The sequence below is a fragment of the Lycium ferocissimum genome, chromosome 7 (assembly GCF_029784015.1).
Source record: "Lycium ferocissimum isolate CSIRO_LF1 chromosome 7, AGI_CSIRO_Lferr_CH_V1, whole genome shotgun sequence".
Taxonomy (NCBI): Eukaryota; Viridiplantae; Streptophyta; class Magnoliopsida; order Solanales; family Solanaceae; genus Lycium; species Lycium ferocissimum.
The window spans coordinates 37,854,666-37,876,001 of record NC_081348.1 but is presented as its reverse complement, the minus strand read 5'-3'; the positions used below and the strand labels follow the sequence as shown (position 1 = coordinate 37,876,001).

Sequence of the window (21,336 nt, the reverse complement as noted above, 5' to 3'; positions counted from 1 at the left end):
AAGATATAAGATAAGCCTTCTTTGTCACATTATTTTGGTCATATTGTTTGATACAATTGGAGTCAGAAGTCAAGGCAGTTGGATTTTTTTTTGGTAACAAAGCACTCATTCGTATAAAATCATTTGTGTGATAATTAAAATCTGTTTAGTACTAATAATGTCTTGATCGTAGTTACGTATCTAAATTATCCAACCATCGCGATGACTGATGAGTTACCCTAACACTTTTTTAACTTCGTTTACAGAATATGCCATGTTTTAACTTACTCTCTCCCTTCCGCTTTGGTTGATGCTATTTTTATTTGTTTGTTTAAAAAAGAATGCACATTTCTTAAATAAAATGTTTTTATAACTATATAACTATAGTTTATACACAAAGATATTATTTATGGTATGTTTAATATCACAAAATTTTAAAAGCTCTCATTTTTTAAATAATTTCAATTTGTGCCCAATCAAACTATAAATAAATTAAAATAGAGGAAATGTATATTTTCTAAACAATTTTTTGCGCGGAGTGCCCTTCTTTTAAATTTGGTCTTTAAATTTTCTTTTCATTTGTAGTCTTTAAATTATGCCCTCATATTCTTTGGTCTTTAATTTTTTGCCCTTCGCGCAGTTCGAGTTCGAACCCTCGCTCAAGCAAAAATTAAAAAAAAAAAAATCGCAAGACAAGGGTTGAATCGCGTGTATGCGGACCGCATACTTTTTGTTAAGGAATTACAAATTTTATGCTTAGAACCGGCATACTTATATACCTTATGGGCGGACTTGGCATAAGTATGCATGGTCCGCATAACTTTGATAATTTCTTCACAAAGTTATGCGGTGGGGGCATACTTTTAATGGGCAAACTTTCTTCATCACAACACTTGCACATAACACAAATTGGTTCTACACTCGAGCCCCATTGTATGATCCTATTAGCGATCAACGATCTTCATATAAGCACAATCACATTGTGAAATATATTTTAATCGAGTGGCATGTTGAAACACCATAAATTTTCGGTTGACTCTTTCGGATTACCTAATAATTGCAAGAATTTAGTTCGAATCAAGCTTTTTCCAGGTTGAGAAGAAGTATGCACTTGCTCCAGATTCTCCAAGAACCAATAATTTGTCTAACCATCCAATATGTCGGCGAAGCATGTTAAATTGGTCAAATCCTACTCTTTGACATAGTAGGCATGGATCCACTTTATCCATAAACTTTTATCTTAGGACCCGATAACTGTGAAGAATTATCAAAGTTATCTGCGGATCCGATACTCTTATAAGTCCGTCGCCATAAGGCATAAGTATCTTAGGTCCGCATAACTTTGATAATTCCTTCACAAAGTTATGCGGTGGGGCATACTTTTAATGGGCAAACTTTCTTCATCACAACACTTGCACATAACACAAATTGGTTCTACACTTTCAAGCCCCATTGTATGATCCTATTAGCAATCCAGACCTTCCATGTAAAGCACAATCACATTGTGAAATATATTTTAATTAGTGGCATGTTGAAACACCATAAATTTTCGATTGACTCTTTCAGGATTACCTAATAATTGCAAGAATTTAGTTCGAATCAAGCTTTTTCGGGTTGAGAAGAAGTATGCACTTGCTCCGGATTCTCCAAGAACCAATAATTTGTCTAACCATCCAATATGTCAAAAGCACCGTTAAATTGGTCAAATCCTACTCTTTGACATAGTAGGCATGGATCCACTTTATCCATAAACTTTTATCTTGGGACCGGCATAACTTTGTGAAGGAATTATCAAAGTTATGCGGATCCGTATACTTATGCTCCAAGTCGCCTGAGGCATAAGTATGTCTTGGGTCGAGATAACTTTGGTAATTCCTTAACAAAAGTATCTTAAGGGTCCCAGCATAGCGAAATTTAAACTTCTTTGCGAATTTTTTTTTTTAAAATTTTGCTGCAACGCGTGGGTTCGAACATAGAAACCTATGGGTGTTAGCCGAAGGGCAAATTTTAAAGATTTCAAATATGAGGGGCAAAATTTAAAGACCACCCCAAAAGAAGGGCAATTCGCAGAATTGCCCTTTTCTAAATGTGTGTCTTCATTTGTCATCTCTAATTTGGTAGATCTTCTAAATATCTTGAGTATTTGAGTTTGCTGACACTTATCAAAAATAACGATATATTTATATATATTTGCTTAGACATCAAGTTCTTCGAACTCAATTATTCAATACTCAAGTCAGTATGATTCTTGAATAATAGATGCAGTGTTAATAGAATGATGTGGAAATATGATCACAATAATAATAAACAATCTCACAGTAATCCCATGTTATGGTTTAATTTGTTGCCCCTTGGAATACGTAACTAACTTGTAAGGTAGAGAGGCAGAGAGACTACAAAGGTGAAGGCATATGAAAGGGACAGAATAAAATGCTTTTAAAAAAAAGTGCCATATAGATTAGTTTAATTTAGACCTAACATTTCAAGACCAAGATTCTTCTATTCGTTGGAATCTTCAAATATAGAAATCTTAAACAACTTTTTAATTCATTGGTCGTTAGGTGTATTCGCATACAGGCAAACAAATTAACGCCCCAGGAGACTAATTGTTGGTCTTAGAATAATAGTATGTACAGTGTCTGGTGGTTGCCATAATATTTAGTTAGATCGGCTATATATATATATATATATATATTATACTGCTTAGGAGATCAGTGGATGAACATGTGGCACCACAAATGATTACGATGGAGTGGATATGATTCACTCATATTCAACTAGAGGTTTCGACTTCGAACTTTTGAGAATAAACGAAAAATTGGTTCAGAACTTTCCCCTTTAACGGGATTTATATCGCACGAATTTAAATTAGTCGAGGCCTCAAAACAAGTACCAGACACGGATGAAAAAAAAAAAAAAGAATGAACAAGTGGCGTCGAAATAGCACGGACTAGCCACTTTTTGGCCATCTCTTTAAAGATTATCACTTATCAAGTTTCAAATTTTACAGAGAAAACATATAGCTATTTTTCTAGTATAAGAGTTGAAAAATGACTATTTGTTAATTTTACCCGCATTTGATTGTAAGGTGTATTAGGATTAGACCTAATGAATAGCTTAGATGTGTGGTATTCAATTTGGGGTCTAATTAATTTGGATTCATACAAAAGAAAAATCACTTCGAGAATAAAAAACTTTGTTGTGGTAAAAACAACTTCATTCTTAAGGCTCGAACGAGAGACTGTTGATTAAGGATGGAGTGAAGAGTGATACTTACAATTCTGCCACTAAAATATGATAAATTCTCACACTCAATAAGTCTAAACTCAGTGTGCTTCCCAAAAACCCTATCCAGCTAGCTAGTTAGGACTTCCTTCTCATGTCATACCTAATACAATTGCCGTTTTGCACCTTTGCTTCTCAAAATGGCTGGAATAACACATTAGGATCTGTATGAAAATGAGATCGTCTTACCTTTTTTGAATTATATGGCCAGAATAAAGCCAAACATTTTGCAATTCTGGCCATCTTTTACGAAGCCACTCCCTTTCAAACCATCTGGACCGCTGCTGTCTCAATAATAACTTTGAAATTCCTGCCTGCACCTCTGGGGGTGAGTCTGGTGACTGTTGACTAACAATTTTCCAGGCTTGTGATGCTGATGCATCAAAGTACTCTACTTCCCATTAAATTACACTAGTATGTCCACTCCTTCACATCTGGAAAAAAACATAATTTTCCAACTCTGGAAAAAATGAATGGCATAACAAGACTTTGTCTAGCCCATGGCACGGGCTGTTGTTCTAAACAAAACTTAATGGTAAAAGTAGAGAGCCCATTAATTCAACGAAGTATAGGTACGTACCTTGTCAACTCAAGACTCAAGAGTGTCTAAACATTGAAATTTGGAATCTGACTAATCCAACAATGATAGTGTTTATTACACGAAACCTAGAGGCATTGGTTTGGCGCAAATTATGTTTGTTTATGTTGTTTTCGGCAAAACTCAACCTTGATGAACTCTATTAAGAATGACAAAAAAGATATCAGGTCTAAATATAATTAGCTTATTCTAGCGCTAAGTATAAGTGACTTGGAGCCCCTTTGGGTTAGCTGATTTAAAGTAGCTGATAAGCATGAAACTGATTTAATATATAAGCAGTACGTGTTTGGATAAAAATATTGAAACTGATAATAAGCAATTGAAGTGTTTGATAAAAAGTGCTGATAAGCCACTTTTTAATTAAAATGACTTAAATACCCTTAAAATTGTTTCCAAGATTTTAAATTCCAGAATATTATACAAAAGAATTTTTCTCAATTTATTTTCAACACAAAATTCATTATATAAGATTATTTTTATAAAACATTTTATGATAAGTTATAACATAATAATTTGATAGTTTGAAAAAAAAAAATTGACATTAAAACGCATAGTCAAATAGTACGCAGAATCATGGTATAAAAACAACTAAAATACACAGGCAAAACTTGATTGCTTTTGATGTCGAAGACTGATTTATAATAGCTAAAGCTTTCTCATTCAGGCTTGATTGCTTTTGATGTCGAAAAGTTTCAAAATATTTGATTGTTTCTACTTGATGGTAGCCGGCAGAGGGAGTTGCTGGATTTTAAGAGAAGTGAATAGGGAGAGGGGGTGAAAACATGGAGAGAGTTGGGATTTTCATTTAAGGGTTTTTGGAGAACCATGAAATAATATTAAAGATAAAATAATAAAATTCTTAATCAAACCTAAAGTGCTTCTAAACTAAAAAAATAATAAATTAGGAATAACCAGCTCATGGCTTTGACTTATAAGCACCTGATTCATAAGCACTTTTAACTTTAGCAAACACATAGATAAGCCAAAAAAAAATGCTCATAAGCTGATTTGACCAGCTCATAAGCTTTGGCCAAACACCTCTTAATGTTTGGCGCTGCCTAATAGCGAGGGAAACGAAATATTTTAAGAATGGCCCATACATTTGTAAGAAAATGTTATTTTCTCTGGTTAGCGAGTTTAAGAAAGATAATATTTCATTGAAATGAGAGGTTTCTCGCCAAGCATCAAATTAGCAATATGGAGCGTCCCAAGGAGAACACAAGTAGTTCCCTTGTTATGGATCTCGCATTCGTCACTTTGTCAAAGATATTTTTTTGGCTGTAAGATCAAAATTACATAAAAACCCATGGTATAAATTATTCGATCGATCCGTTCCTATTCTACTCATTTTATGGAAAACTATCGTTCAAACAGCAAAAAAGTCAAGTCTATCAAAAAAGAACTTCACATCAGAGACCGCCACTGTGGTCAATGGTTGGTTTCACGACCTTTCTTTGGCCCTACAAGAAGTCACATGTATGGCTGCTCGACAATACGGGCAGTCCCCACAAGTTCGTACCCAGGGTTCTAAGCAACAAGGGTGAAACCTATGTCCACAAGGTAAACATACTAGCTTTTCTCCCTCCAAGAAAGCATCTAGACATATGCTACAGTCAAGAACTGCCCGAGCCTGTGTTTCTTCCTCTCCCTTGTCTGAGTTGCTGAAAACCCCAATATGCAATGAACCCACAGCTTCTTGGCTCAGACCTGGGGGCCTCTTGTTTGTTTCTACCCATGTAAGATCAGGGCTGGGGGTTATGCCAGCAAGCCACAACGTTGAATCTGTTTCCCAATCACTGGCATCGGCAAGTCCGAAATCATCCTCAAATGTGAAGTTGCGATGGGATCTCGTCGGGATCCGGTTACTTCGCCTAGCAGAAGCCAATATCAGCTTTCAATCAACTAGACCATATGCAATACCTTTGAAGTTCCACTTAAATTGACAGTACACATAATGATTTTAAAAAGAAGATTAATTAAAAGTCTCTTTAGTTTAGCATAGAATGACCCACAGAATGCAAGGACCAGGTTTAGCCAACAAAGCACATCCTAAATCAGACACCTAGACAAACTTTGAATGATATCAAGCGCCAAGGTTCTCATGTCAAATGAAACAGAGGACAAGTGTTCCCAGAATTTAATCATATCATGATAACCACCAAAGCAACTTACAATCACTAGTGAGAAATCAAGCCAACAAGACAACTAGAACGGAAAGCCCGTAGACTTGTAAGACAGCTGGTGAATTGATGTCCTAAACACGTCTTTTAATCTCTACAACAAGGAGAGGCATAGAGGAGGAAGGGTCCGTAAAATCAGCTAAACTTCCTACTAAGCACTGAACATCAATGTATAAGAGCAAGACATCCTAATAATCCTATGATAAAAGTCCATTCACTACAGGAGACTAACATCTCCAGTCTTTTTCATCCAAGAAATGCACATTTCAATAATCCTAATGACCCAAACATATTGATTCGAGGAATCAGAAAACTCAAAGATCATCAAGACCCAAGCAACTTCACGTCTGGTTTATCAGAAATATATCCACTTCGAAACGTACTCTTACGCATCTCCGAATTTGTCAAATCAAAAGTTGAATTGTGAACTTACAATATGATAAACTGCAATGGCTTAGCCAAGCAAAATTCATATTATTGGGTTTCATGGATTCAAAATACTGACCAGTTTCGAAAAAGAAAAAAAAATACCAACCTGTTTCCAGATATAGATACACCGCTCAACCTTTGCAGAAGCCTTTCCCTTGCAAGTAGTACAGCACCAGGGAGCCGCTCACTACCAGAGCTTCCCACTCTATCACGTATCCTGTTATTATTATTTGTTGCATGACTGGCGTCTCCTGAAGCAGCCTGCCTACTCCCAGAGTCAAGCGAAACAGAATCACGATCCTAACTTGTGAAAAAAGACCAAAATAATTAGCATCAATGTTACAGGTCACCTTCAAAGAATCGAAATCAATCAGAAAAACTAGGTGGTAAGAATTTAAAGCTCCCGTCCTACCACATTTTTAACCTAAACTTAGCAATATATTATACTAAACACAAATTGTTGAAAATACACAAATATCACAAACAAAAGGAGCAGTATAGTCATGTAACAATAAAAATGAATGAGCTAAATCTAAATAATTTATCGATCAAATACAAGAGAATCAAGTACATACTTGAACTATCTTATAAATGAAAATAAAAGCTGATGAATGAATTGCTTCGTGTGTGTGTGATTTTTTTTTTTTTTTTTGGGGGGGGGGACTTAAAGATATAGCATATACATAGAAAAAGTACATCAGTGAGCACTTCATTAGAAAATTACAGGAATCACAGGTCAAGCACCTTATAATCAGGCTAATCCAGAATACAAAAGCAAACATTTACACTCATTCAACAAGGGAGTTAATCTCCCAAATGGTTCAACAAATGGCAATAGTGGCTTCAAGATATTGCCACCAGTGGCAGGGATTAATTGGAGAAGGAGAAAAATCTCTTTTGTGACAACTAAAGAGCAATAGATCCATATAAAACTTATTTGGGCTTCAAGCCTAATTGTTGCTATATTTGTTTTGGTAGGTTTAAGAAAATTAAAGAGATAACTATGTAATTGCACAATAGCTTAACTGTTATTGTTGCATTTACAGCACGTCCCATGTTTGCCAGGATTCGTTCTAGCTTGACTAGAGATTTGTATGTCACTGTAACAATAAAAATGAAATCTATAGAACCCCTAGAGTCCTTCTTACAAGACAGATTATTGATAATTACAATGCGATGGACTCTAAGCAGATGCATACAATTACCCAAGCCTGACTAGTTTGTAATTAACTTGAGACATAGTTGATTGGTTTACTGGTAAAAAGCAAAAGAACAGGCAATTAGTAATTAGAAACAAAACAGACTTCTTAGCAGCAAACACACTCCATACCAGCATGAGAACAAATGCAGATATATATGCCAGCAAAAACAAGCATCCCGCCCTAACATTTGCAGCTAGAAAATGTCAAATAATGGCAAAGCAAGTCTGATAAACAAGAACGATAAATCCATGTAATTTATCCTGAAATTCATGAGTCCGTCGTCCATATATTCATCAATAGGTGGGTAGCGTGATAAGGCGTGTAAATATCAATTAAAAGTCCATATAATTTCAACGGCCATTCAGTTAAACTAAACCAATTTACTCCCGCCATAAATTATATATTATCTACATTCAGTGCCCCTGAGGTGTATTTCATGTCTTCACCCTTTCCTTACTTTAACTAACTCAGGCAATAAATTACAGTTATAGGTACAAAGCAATAATTTAAAGAAAAGAAAGGAAAAAATCCACTGAAACAACATCTGGATTAAATTAAATAGCAATTCCAACATTAAATATATGCATGTTGACCCAATGTGACTCAAAATCTCGTCTTTGTACACGCAACTTAGATGCTATCGCCTAATAAAATATGCCAGCGCAATAATTGATAAAGCCAACACTTACATTTTTTTATATTATCATCCTACACACATAAACCACCAAAAAAAAAAAAAAAAGGAAAAAACAAAAATCCATAATCTTACAGGAGGAGGAGGAGGAGGGAAACGTCTAGGGCGGTGAGGAGGGCTGCGCGTGGGTTCACAATTGCTCACATCCACGCGCTCACGGCGGATACTATGGCGGCGATTGTGAGCACCGTGGTTGTGAGATATCCGACCCGAAGTTGAATCGGATCCTAATTCGAGATCGCTTCGGCCGTAACGAGACCTTCTAGTGAAGAATAGCTCTGAAGCACTCGTCATACAATTACATACACTTTTCTAATACACCTCTAATAAATGCTTTGAGATATAACGATATATATATATATACATAAAAAAGAAATGAATAGTTATAGGAATAGGAGGTTTGATTGAAATGACATACCTTAGGAAGAACCGACGAAATGTGGAGGAAAAGCAGCAGAAAGAAGGAGATTAAACAAGTTGGACTGATTTTCTTGATGGGCGGTTACTACAAAAATAAATGGGCTGGGCCTGTTTTACAGCATTGGGATCAGGGCAATTAGCACGAGTGTCCTTGTTCGAGGGTGGTCTTTAATTTTTGACCCTCAAATTGTCTTTAATTTTTATCTTTCGCCTAATACCTCAAGATTCTGGGTTCGAACCCCGAGTCAGTCAAAAAAGAATCACAAGGCAGATGTAAGGCTTTAAATTAGAGGTTTCGCGAAAACTTTGCCTTGCAAATTTTTTTTTTTTTTTTACTGAGCAGGGATTCGAACTCAAAAACTCGAGATATTTTCGGCCACTTTTTAAGCTAAGAGAAAAAATTAAAGACCAGCAATTTGAGGGACAAAAATTAAAGACCAACGCCTTTGAAGGACAAACCACGCAATAAAATGTTGGACCATTGGCACTTATGTCCCCCTATTTTGTGCCGGTCTTTAATTTTGTTCCTCGTAACAAATAACTTTTTCGCGGGGTATAGATTTATATTTTCACATAATAATATTCCATAAAGTATGCTCACATGACTAAATAACTTATCTCTGTTAGGCATAAATATTGTTAAAGGACAAAAATTAAATCATTTTGTTTTGCATAGATTGACCTTCAAAGGCGCTAGTCGTTAATTTTTGTCGTTCGTTTAAAAAAGTGGCCGAAAATACTTTGAGGTTCTGGATTCGAACCCTGCTCAGTAAAAAACAAAATCGCAAAGCAAGGCTTCATGCAAATTTCACCTTAAGGCAAAAGCTTGCCTTGCGAAATTTTGCAAGGCAGATTTTTTTTTTTTTTTTTTTACTCTATTGGAATTCTACAAAAGTTAGGCTTGCACGAGTAGGCTTAATTTTGCTACGGATATCTGCCTTGTGAAATTTTTATCTTTTTTTTACTGAGCCGGGATTCGAACCCAGAACCTTGAGATATTTTAAGCGAAGGAGAAAAATTAAAGACCAACAATTTGAGGGGTAAAAATTAAAGACCACACCCAAATAAGTGCAATCGTGCAAATTGACAAAATTAAAAGACCAGTCCATTTGAAGGGCAAAACTTAAGACCAATCCATTTGAAGGGAAAATCGCACAATTTCTTCTATAAATGTCGAGTTGTGTCACGCCCCGAACCATGGCCTGGGCAAAACACGGCACTCGGTGCCTTACTGCATGTGACCGAGCAAACCACATGGCTTGCTGAATCATCATGAGGCATAACATGAGCGGAAATATAGCATGAACGTGATGAGTTTTTATAAAACATGAGATGTCATAATAATTTAATGAAATACTTGTTTAAATCATAAATGCGGAAATAACATGAGTTGAGCCAAAGATGGCTAAACACCTTGCATGTCTAACATAACTAAAGCTGACTAGTCTATGAAACCTCTAATCGTGAATCTTGGTAAAACGTATTATGGACAAGGCCCCCCAAAGATACCTTTAAATGCATGACTAGTAAAATAAAGATAACTGACTAAACCCCGAATGAGATGGGGCTCACCAATGAGCTGATACGAGCAAATCCTACTGAGCAGATGTGGCGTCCTGTAAATGCGTACTGCGTCGTGAAATTCAGGCCCGGAGCGATAAAGGGGACGCGGCACGTTGAATGTCTTGGTATGTAAGCAAACCGAATGAAATAACATGGGACATGAAGTAACATGATAAGAACCGAAACGAAAACCGGACATGAACATGAGCACAGGCATGAGCATGAGTACATATATATATATACATAAGTAAAACATGATAAGTAGGGAGAGCATTTCATAAACCGACCATGTGATATCACCACGTGGGTACGTGGAGTCCGGTACCTGTTTGGACCGGCGTAGCCCCATACCTTGCCGGGGTATAAGGTGGTAACGTGCCTGATGGATCCATTCGGTGTAAAATTAAGGTATCGTCCTAGCGGGCGGAGCGATCCTTGTCCTACGGTGGCTACGTAGTTTCGTGCTATCGAGCCTTCGGTAGTTCGTGCAACTCCAAAAAACATGAACATAATATAGTTGGCTAAGAAGCCCATGATTTTCGTGAATTAACTTGTACTTGTCTTGTAATCATGATTTCACGAAATAACTTATAAACATGGTTTCATGAAATAACTTGTATTTAGCATGTGTGTATCTTGAGTCATGGCATGAGCATAGTTATAAAATACAATTGCATGAAAACTTGTAGACATGTAGGATATTCATGAAATACACATTTTTATTTAAAAACATGCATGCAAGAACCCATGGAATGCAAGATATGGGTTTTTATGGATTACGGACGGATTCTCAATAATCATAAAGAAATATTAAGAACTCAATGATGGAATTATAACAATTCATACATAATATAATCATGGACATGGACCTAGGGTTATCATGAGCATGGTATAGAAACCCTAGTTTTAGTAGAGAATCATAATTTATGAATTATGAGGCGTGGGGAAGAAACAATGATGTTCCCACACGTAGATAGTAACTCTACATACCTTAGTCGCTCCAAAACTTGAATTAAAGACTTGAGCTTTGAAGAAGATTTCCAAAATCTTGAATTCTTGAACCTTGAGATGGGTTTTCTTGAAAACCCTATGTTAAGAATGACGGATTCTTGCTTAATGATCATGAACGTATGTTGGAATTGACTTGGATTGCATGGAATAGGCTTACCTTAAAGTTTCTTGAAGGTTGGGAGAGAAGAGCTTAGTCCTTAGGGCTTGAGAGACTTCTTTAGTGTTCTTTACCTCAGAAAAATTGGTTTAAAATGAAGTGGGAAAGAATATAACGAAGTTTGGCTCTTAGAATGTCGTGGTCGGTGCGCGATCGCGCAGAGGGTACTTTCGCGCGGCGAAAGCGATAACACCGCCTCGGTGCGCGATCGCGCACCTGAAGGGTACTTCGCGCAGCACTTCACGCAGAGTAAAACGGGGATAACTTCTAGCATAGAGCTCCGTTTGAGTTTCATAATATATGGTTGGAAAGGTATTTCAAAGGTCTACAACTTTCATGTTTTGAGTTTTCTCAAATTCCTAACGTCACTACTCGAAAACTGGACATAAGTACAGACTGTCTCAGACTTAGACGAATTTAGAAGGCCGTAAGAACTTCACTTTTTGGTTTGACTTCAAAACGATTGTTTACCACCCGAGTTCATCCCGAATGAATTCGTATAGCTAAAATATCACCTTTATACTAGATTCATACATTCACACTTATCTCGGATTTACGGGATGTTACAAGTTGTTTTTTTTTTTCAAAAAAAATGTCAAGTTGTCGGTTTCTTCGTTTCCGTCCTTTTTCTTTCTGTTCAAAATAAATTTTACGGAAAAGGGTAAAAAATATCCCTAACAAATGAAAAATAGCTCACAAATACCCTCATCCACCTATTAGTCTAAAAGTACTCCAATCTATTCTTTTGGATCAAGAATACCCCTCAAACTAACACCCTAAATCTAATTTTGTTTGTCAATATACAAAAAATCACGTGACTTTTTATGATTTGTCATTTAGTTTAGAAATTAAAACGCACCCACTTTTAAATCCAAATCTGCTAACCCGCTTAATGTGACCCCTTTTCTATAGAAAGTTTTGGTTCTCGTTGATTCGGTGTAATTAACCTTCAATTATTTAGAATATGTATTTTTTGTCCTTTTATGTAAAATATATATATTATATCAACCGCACATCGCGCAGACACTAATATTAATAGTATATATTATCACAAGGAAGCACAGTAGGTGTTCGATTTGATCATGTCTCATTCTCTGAACCTTTTGCTGTCCTATTGTGGTGATGTAAGTCATTTTCTGCCGTTAATCTATGTTGTTTGAACTCTTTAAACATGTTGATAGATGTATGTTGAATTTTTCAAAAATAATACATACAGTTTTTGAGAATTTGAGTATGATAACATTTTTGAAAAATCCGAACCATACGATGGTTAATTTAGTTACCCAGTTAATCTTATGTTTTTCTCTCGTCCAGAGTTTCTCCAGTGATTTACCAATTTCCATAGTTGCATCACTTGCATCTAGTTCAGCTACCTTTATTGCACAGGAATGAGATACGTGTCGATTTTTAATCCCAAAACAGAACGACAATAAGGTTGGGGTTTTGGTTCTTTACTGCAAAAAGTATACTTTTGTTGCCATTAAATCTTTATTCGAATTCTACACTCAATCGAATTCAAATCCATACTAGATAAATACGGCGAGGCCTTTCTATAGCAGCATCCTTATATAACAATACTTTATTATAACAGACAAATTTTTTTTGGAACTAAATTTTTATACTATATTTTACCTCTCTATAAGAGTGTTTATCTATAACAACAATAATCATTTTTATAACGGTACACTTTTTGTAAAATTTCCCTCTATATCAACTATGTATGCGGTAAAAACCGGATCAACTTGTGTTCGATGGGAACTGGAGTAAAAGATGGAGCCGACCGAAATAAGATTTAAAGTGGGTAAGGTCTTAACCACCGGCGGGGACGAAAGCCGAGGGATCGCGAACACATTCAACTCTGCCTCAACACCGAGGGTATCAGAAAACCTGAGCCTAAAGAGCACACTCGATGTAGGCACGGATAATCAGTTATGGAGCAGGCCACGCGTCATCTAACCGTTCCGCTACTTGCGCTGATAACAGTACGGGTGTCAGACCGTACGAACCAAATTTTATCCATTTTAGGGTTTTTTAGAAAGGCTTTTTCTACATTGTACTAGGGCCCATTTATTATTACCTATAAATAGAGGGCTATCCCTTCCCTTTTTAGGGTAGCTTTTACTATTCAGCAGATTGTAATCAGCAAAATGACATAAATATTTCCTCAAGTATTTTGGCTCGGTTATAAGAAGCTTCTCCCAGACCGGACCAATTTGCAGCATTTGTCAACTTTTCTTCTCTAGTTTCCATAGCTAATGTTTGCTAATACATATCATTACTTATTAATTACTACCCTATATTATAGTTAAATCTATCCATATATCCTATCCACCACTTACAAATTTAATTGTTATCCACTATTTGGGGGTAAACAAACTATCTTCTATTTTGGTAATATAATAATTAATCATCTTTATAGAAATACAATCTCTAACATTAAAAAATAATAGGTCTAGAGATTTCAACCAAATATTTTGATACTTTAATATATTATGATAAAGAATATTATATTTATATATATTTTTATCAATAAAGATTTCTCTTCTTTATACAAAGTATGATTAAGCTTAGGATTTGACATCTTTTTTGCTTATAACAACAAAAATTTATTTAAATGTAAATCGTTATAAGTGTATAACAGTCATTCAGTACAACAGACAAAAAATTTCGAATATTTAATATTTTTATCATTACATGTTTTCCTTATAGTATTTGATTTGAGAATAATAATAATACACAATAATAAAGGGTGACATGGTTGTGGATTCTACCTAGTACCAGACAGCCATATTCGTGAAAGAATAGTACATGTTCTACTTATGTACTTTAAAGGACAAAATCCTCTCTATCTCCATCCTCTCTTGGTGCTGCCACTGGGTATCCGCGTATCAAAAGTAAAGGCCTTAATTAGTCTCTACTTCTACGCATATTTGATAGAAGAGTTAATACTACTACTAGTATTTTTGGTCCTTCATTAATTGATAAATTTTGAGTTTGGTTCTTGTGATATAGTATGATTTAGTGTATTTAATCTTCAATTATTTAGAATGTGTATGTTTTGTTCCTTTATGTAATATATATATATATATATATATACCTGTGTGTTATGTTATGATTTTAGTGTTACTACACATTTGACGATAATACAGCTTTAAAGATATATACACTGCAAACATAACATGACACGCAGGTAATAACGTGATCATAGTAAATTTGTGAATATTTACAAGCAAATGAATTAAAAGTGCACATTTCAATTAATTGAAAGTTAAATGTAGCTAGTCGGATATACAAGGATTAAAATAAAAATTAACCAATAACTTAAGGACCAAGAGCATTATTAACCCTTGACAGCATAATACATCCATCATGCTATCCCATGTACAGAAAAAATATGATTTGTCATCTCAATATCTTTTCAAGTAAAGAGACTTACGTTCACGAAATTATTCGAACATGTAGTAATCAACACACGAGAGGCTAAAATGAAAGATTAAGAAGATAAGAAGAAAAAGAATTACGTTAAACTTCTTTATCATTGACAATAACATTCGTTTAGGGGATTACGCATAAGTATATAGAGAAGTAGCTTTGCTTTTTTCTTATTCTCTTTTAATTCACTTTTTCGAGGTTTTTAAGATTTGCAAACTTCCTTATAACAGAATCATATTCTCCTCCTATATATAAAGGCCTAAAGCCCTACAAAGGTTGCATTGTTACACTTTCAAGTTTCTAGTTTGGTTTATCAATAGCGTGAGCTCATATGAATATGAGTGCGAGTAAATCACTACGTTTTCGCAGAAACTACGAATAATTAGGTAATTAGAGTGTTGTTTTGAGTTCTCTCAATTAATTGGCGTAGTTTTATTTTGCCCCTAATAATGCTTCTTAGTTAGTGGTACTCTTAGATTTAAAATTTTAAATCATTTACAAATGCTAGCAGGACTTATATCATCCGCGATTTCACAAAATTTTCACAAAAAAAAAAAAAAAAAAAACGATTTAATTTCTCAAGTGTTCTTCCACAAATAAAATTCACAAAAAACCATTTGCCCACACTAAACTAATTCTTGTCACTACTACAAAATGAATTTGATAAAAAAAAAATCATTAAATTTGACCAAAAAGCCAAGTAGGCGTGCCAAATAATTAAGTCAAAATGCCAATGTGTGGTTTTCTTCGCCAACAAGCAGAGCCAACTATTTACCCACTTAGCTATTCCTACGTTTTAAAAAAAAAAAGAGTTGAAATTAGCTATGAAATTGTCGTTAATTGGTCGCAAAAAATTAAAGATTGTTGGTAAACGAGTTTTTTTTACATTTTACCACTAAATTAAATAGGATTAGAGGCGACTTTTGCTATTTAGCTATAAAATTTATCCGTCGCTAATCCTTATTTTTTAGTAGTCGTAAAATCTACTCGAACCGTTTACTTAGAATATATGGCTAAATCATATCTTTTGTAGTACATACTAGTGACTAAAAAGTTAAAATGATTGATGCAGGTCACAAAAAGTGTACCAAATTAAACGTCAGATGAGCACGTTTTCGAGGTGGTGTGAAAGTGACGACAAAGCTGAGATATGGAGGAACGAGAAGGAGGAGAAGGAGATACAGAAAGGGGAATGGTGGGTGCCACATCATCGAACAGGGATATATTTTCCAATAGGGCAAGAAAGGGTGATGGATGACATACCAAATGGTGCAGCCTCTCTTCCTCAGACTTACTGGATAAGGAATGAAGACGGTGTTGACAAACCCGACCCGGATTTTCCCAATATTGCCCATGACATTACTAATTATAGTCAACGTTATTGAAAGTAGCTACCTACTACTTAATTAGATAAAGAGGAAATCTCTTTAGATTTGGGACCGTCCAAAAATAACTAGTGCACTTGCTGTTGTAGTAATACTACTACTAATAAATAAGATACGTGGCAGTTGCTCATTGTAGATTGGGGCCTACGTCCAATCTATCTATCTCTATATATATATAAAGCAGGGTATTAGACCTGCCACGTGTACACTCTTTTTGGCGCCGAATCTTTATTTATCTTTTTTGTCATTTTTTAGTCAATTTCTCACTTATTTCGTTTCTTAAAAAAACAAATCCCTTAATTACAACAGGAAACAACCGAAACGGCATCACAGAGAATTTAAAGAGTCGTAACCCTCTCCCGCGAAACCGAAACGACTCTCAAGTCCAAAGCCTAATAAACTGTCGCTATTCACCCTAAAACCTTCAGGCTTTCTGATTCCAAAGGCACCAACGCTGAAAGAAAATCAACGGACGGAGAATCAATCGTTGTTGAGAAGCTTCATGTTTGATTGGTTTTTCAATCGGAAAACTTCTACATGTTTTCGAAAAGGAGTCTTCTTTACACCTAGAAATGTTTATACGTTTGCCCTTGACAAATGTTTATACGTCAGGTGATTGTCAGGTTATTTACTTTCTCCTGAAGATTTAAAAGAGTTAGTCTTTTTATGATTCTTTTAATCAGAAAAATGCTTAGAGATTAGAAGCGGGCCTGTTAACTTTCATAATGACTGGACTACAAGGTTAAAGTCTGCGAAAATGATTAAATAATTGTTATATTAAATGTTTATATACTATTTATGATGGCAAGAAACAGAGCACGCAACTACCACTTGAGTTGAGTTGGAAGTTCTTTAGAGTTACAAAATTTAATTGCAGAATTTGAAGTGTTCTGGACTATTAAACCTTCAAAGGGTTGTTGGGGTTTTGGGGTGTGCTGGAGTAGTAATCGTGTGCATCAAAGGTTGTTGGGATTTTGATTTCTCTTTTTCTTTTATGGTTGATGCAACGGGTTGTATTTGTCTTAACTTCTAATATCCCTCACCTGAAGATATCTACATATAGTATCGAATGATTTAGTTTGGCTCTACCGGGAGGACAAAATATGAGTCGGCTGCTTTTAATGATTTGGAAAACAGCTATTTCGATGGCTACTTGAAATTCCAACAGTAAGTTTCTTGACTAACATCTTAACATTCTTTATTAATTGATTGATATAAACTTTTTCCACAATTGATTACTATAAATAGATGGGGTTAGTTTTTCACTTTTTCTCACTTATTCTGTCCAGATGTTGAGTTCACGTATTTATAATTAATTATATATATAGACTTTCTTTATTGAGTCTTGAACTCGAAATAAGTTTATGAGAGATCTTCCCTATATCTTGCCGTAGATAATTCAGTTTGGTATTTGTTTGAATTCTGGTCGGGGGCACTGTTTTCATCAAGATGAAAATTTAGTCTTCTTCAAAATGTTGGGACTGGTGGAGTGAGAGAGATTGATGTGATCTTTATTTTCTGGAGTTGTTTCGGTTATTGCAGCAGTTACAGTAACATGGTACTACAAGATTTTCCTGGCCATTTTATTCTTAGAGAGCACATGATGTGGTATTTTTCTTCTTTGCCATCCACTTCCACCATTTCTGTTTGAGTGCAAAATCTTATATGTGCATATACCAAAAAGATTTTCTAATTAAAATCACAAGAAGTTTGGTGCAAAGCCAGGAACGCAGTAATTCTCAAATCTCAATGCAACTGGACAAGTGTTGTTTGCAAGTCATGTCAGTGCAGGCGCGGCGGAACATCATGGTAGCGTTACCTATGCGAGACTCAAAGCAGCATTATTATATTCAAGTAATACTAGGCGTAGCATGAAAAATATAAGCGAAGGAAATTATTGGTGACGGTATACGACTTAGCTTATGGTAATGTGTTAAGAACTTAGCTTGACTTTCTCGTAGCATTTTGAAATTTAGTTCAATACTTTTTTCTTACTAATAATTACCCATGGTTCAAAGCCTCGCCGGTAAAACTTTTTTGCTTGACCTGACATTTGCACGGTATTTTTGGATTTAGACACCACACTAGCAACAATTTATAGTGGTGGTTCTCATCATGGCTAAACACCACTCTTGTAGTGCCTTTCTTTAGCCAAAAAACCTGGTTTTATTTTCCTTTTCTTTTTTGGTCTTTTTCTTATCATTTTTCTCAATTATTTCACTTTAAAAAGTCAACTTCAAAACTCACACCTCTTAATAACTTATCAAACCTTTCATGTTCATAACCCCCAATTATTTAAGGGAAAATTTCATAAATATATAATTGAGTCACTTACATTGCAAAAAAATAGCTCAAAACTTACATTACAAAGCTCTAACCCAAAACTCCCCTCTTCTCCCCTCTCTCTCCACTGCCTCCTTCTTTTTCGTTTTTTTTTTTTATTTTTAATTATTTTTAATAGAGTATTATAATCATATACCCATACACACCCATATAAAATATTATACAACATTATAATCCATATACTCATATATAATATCATACAAAATTTATAATCCATATACCCATATACATTCATATACACCTATAAACAAATATTATACACCCATATACAATATTATAACCCTTATATCCATATACACACATATACACCCGTATGCAATATTATACACCCATATACAATATTATAACTCATATATCCATATACATCCATATACACTCATATACAATATTATACAGTAGAATACACCCATATACAATATTATAACCCATATATCCATATACAATATTATACACTAATATACACCCATATATAGTCATCGTCGGAGTTCCGTTCTCCGGCGTATACACCCATATACATTGACATACACTCATATACACCTATACACCCATATACCGGATCACACAGGTTTCCATTCTCACGCGAACTTTAAACACCATCACTGTAACCAATCTTCAAGAGAAGTTAAAAAAAAAAAAAAAAAAAAAAAAAAAGTGAGAAAGGAGAGGAAGAAGAAGAAGTGAGAAATCCACTAAATACCGGTAGAACAATGCATCAATCTTGTATAATAATGTATAAGAGATGTTTATATATCCATATATACTATTATAGAAGAAGAAGAAGAAGAAGAAGAAGAAGAAGAAGAAAGAAGAATTCCACCAAATACATATAAACGATGTATCAATCTTGTATAATAGTGTATAAAGGTGTTTATACACGCCTACACGCTATTATACAATATTATACAAATGAATCGTATCAATGGAGCTTCACGTGTTCTTCTTCTTCCTTGAACTTCTTTTGAAATTTAATTCAAATCTAACTCAAATCTGCTCCAAATCACTTCAAATTTAAGTTTTGAACTCTTGTTGACGTTTCCAATCAATTAGAACAACACCCAATCAAGTTTCCAAGCAAACCCAGCAACATTTATTTCAAAAATAATCTCAAATTTCACATCTGAGTTTAACTTTCAAACTCAAAATCTATGATACAGCTCAAACTTAAAGCTTAAGCTCTTCAATGGAGTTTTCTTTTTTAATCAATCAAATTTCAAATATGAGAAAACTTGAGCTCCATCAATGGAGGTTTTCTGATTTTTTTTCAGTAGCATATGAGATTCAGGGAAAATTTTAAACAACTGGGATAGTGGAGATCTTCACAAAAAGACATGGGTACGGGGCGAGGGAGATGGCTGCAAATGAGATTTTGGAGTGAAGTCCTCTGAAGCTTAGATGCAATAGCTGTAGAATTGTTGGGTTTAGAGAACGAAAGAAAGTTTAAGTTACACGCAAAGTGGGTCAAATAGTATAAGAAAGTAAAATATGGGCCTAATTTGGTAGCATTGTTGCCCATATACAGTGTAATTAATCCATTATTTAATGTGCAAGTTTATGACTCCTTAAAATCACACCAAGATAGTATTTTTATTCAAATAAATTTGTTTCTTTGCCGTGTTGGCTATCCTGATTTTTTATAGTGCAATAGCAGTGGCTATATGGCAAAGGTGATCAATTTTCTATTTACTGGTTTCTTTCTTTAACTTATACGCTCTATGCACATGTACCAATATATGTATTTCGTTCTGATGGCTTAGTTACAAATTGCAGAGTACGGGTCTGAAGGGATGATGTCAAAATAGAGGATGTTTTCAGCTGTGAATTTTATTGCTAGAGACCTTTAAACAGGAAAGAAGCAAGTGGATGATGAATATATTGAAGAGCTTACCTCGAAGAGATATGGTAATGGAATCATATCCTCATAGGGTCATGAACATTGTAGATGCTAATTTATTTTCAAGAGATGATGATGATGAACATTTGTTTGTAACAGAGAGTTGTTTGAGATTAGCATTGAATGGAAGAGTTCTTTAAAAGATAATTTCAGTTTTTCTCTTTTTTTTTTGTTTTTTTTTTTCTGATAACATCATGTTGATAGTAATATAGTTCTTCCTCTTCATTTCATAATTAATATTCTTTGCAGTTTTCATTTGTATAGTTATTTTTTTTCTTTGGCAGGGTAAATTTTCGTGTCTTCAGAATGTTTTCGGAAGTGGAGCAACGGAAGAAGTCAATGTATGTGTGCATGTTGTTTAAAGGAATATGTATGTACCCTTCTGCAATTATGTGAATTCAATTTTTGACAAGCCTATTGATAGAAGATGAGAATGTAAAATTAATTTGCAGTTTGCATAATACGTTTTAATTTATATGAAGTTGTTTTTGGATATATCGAACTGCAGTCCTCAAGCTTTTCATTTTTATACTTGATAAAATTTCTCAAGTTTATTCAGATTTACATAGGTTATTACTTACATAGGATACATCGTCTGTTGGATTTGAATCCTTCTTTTTGCAGTTCTTTCTGATTACACTTACTTTGAGTTCATGTATATGAATGTACTTCGTAGAGAACAAGATAAATGTACTGCAGCTCGAAGTTACAAGACAAAAACTGGGTCAAACCTTTTTGGGCCCCCAAATGCAAGGGGTTTTTGAGCT

The 21,336-nt window shown here is 34.7% G+C and overlaps 1 protein-coding gene and 1 long non-coding RNA gene across 7 annotated transcripts; one reads left to right on the top strand and one right to left on the bottom strand.

Annotated features, from left to right (window-relative positions):
* Window positions 1-5,156: 5,156 nt before the first annotated feature.
* LOC132064823 (probable E3 ubiquitin-protein ligase RHY1A) lies at window positions 5,157-8,847 on the bottom strand. Of its 2 annotated transcripts, none has more exons than XM_059457946.1 (4): window positions 8,786-8,847; window positions 8,443-8,688; window positions 6,578-6,771; window positions 5,157-5,733 (listed from the first exon to the last, which is right to left on the bottom strand). In XM_059457946.1, the coding sequence occupies exons 2-4, from the start codon at window positions 8,659-8,661 to the stop codon at window positions 5,304-5,306; spliced, it is 843 nt and encodes a 280-aa protein (XP_059313929.1). In that variant the 5' UTR covers window positions 8,662-8,688; window positions 8,786-8,847; the 3' UTR covers window positions 5,157-5,303. The 2 variants fall into 2 exon arrangements, with proteins under 2 accessions (XP_059313929.1, XP_059313930.1); XM_059457947.1 differs by having other exon boundaries at window positions 8,446-8,688.
* Window positions 8,848-14,997: 6,150 nt separating this feature from the next.
* Window positions 14,998-20,868, top strand: LOC132064822 (uncharacterized). Of its 5 annotated transcripts, none has more exons than XR_009416653.1 (4): window positions 15,188-15,336; window positions 16,023-16,947; window positions 20,446-20,577; window positions 20,854-20,868. It is a non-coding gene; the product is annotated as an uncharacterized LOC132064822 (long non-coding RNA). The 5 variants fall into 5 exon arrangements; XR_009416652.1 differs by having other exon boundaries at window positions 16,023-16,958; XR_009416650.1 differs by having other exon boundaries at window positions 16,023-17,502.
* Window positions 20,869-21,336: the final 468 nt, after the last annotated feature.

Excerpts from the sequence above, each read along its gene's own strand:
- LOC132064823 (XM_059457946.1), bottom strand. The coding sequence starts at position 8,661 with ATGACGAGTGCTTCAGAGCTATTCTTCACTAGAAGGTCTCGTTACGGC. Across the intron at positions 6,772-8,442 it reads TCCCTCCTCCTCCTCCTCCT|GATCGTGATTCTGTTTCGCT; the intron begins GTAAGATTATGG and ends TTCACAAGTTAG. Across the intron at positions 5,734-6,577 it reads GTATCTATATCTGGAAACAG|GCGAAGTAACCGGATCCCGA; the intron begins GTTGGTATTTTT and ends GGCTTCTGCTAG.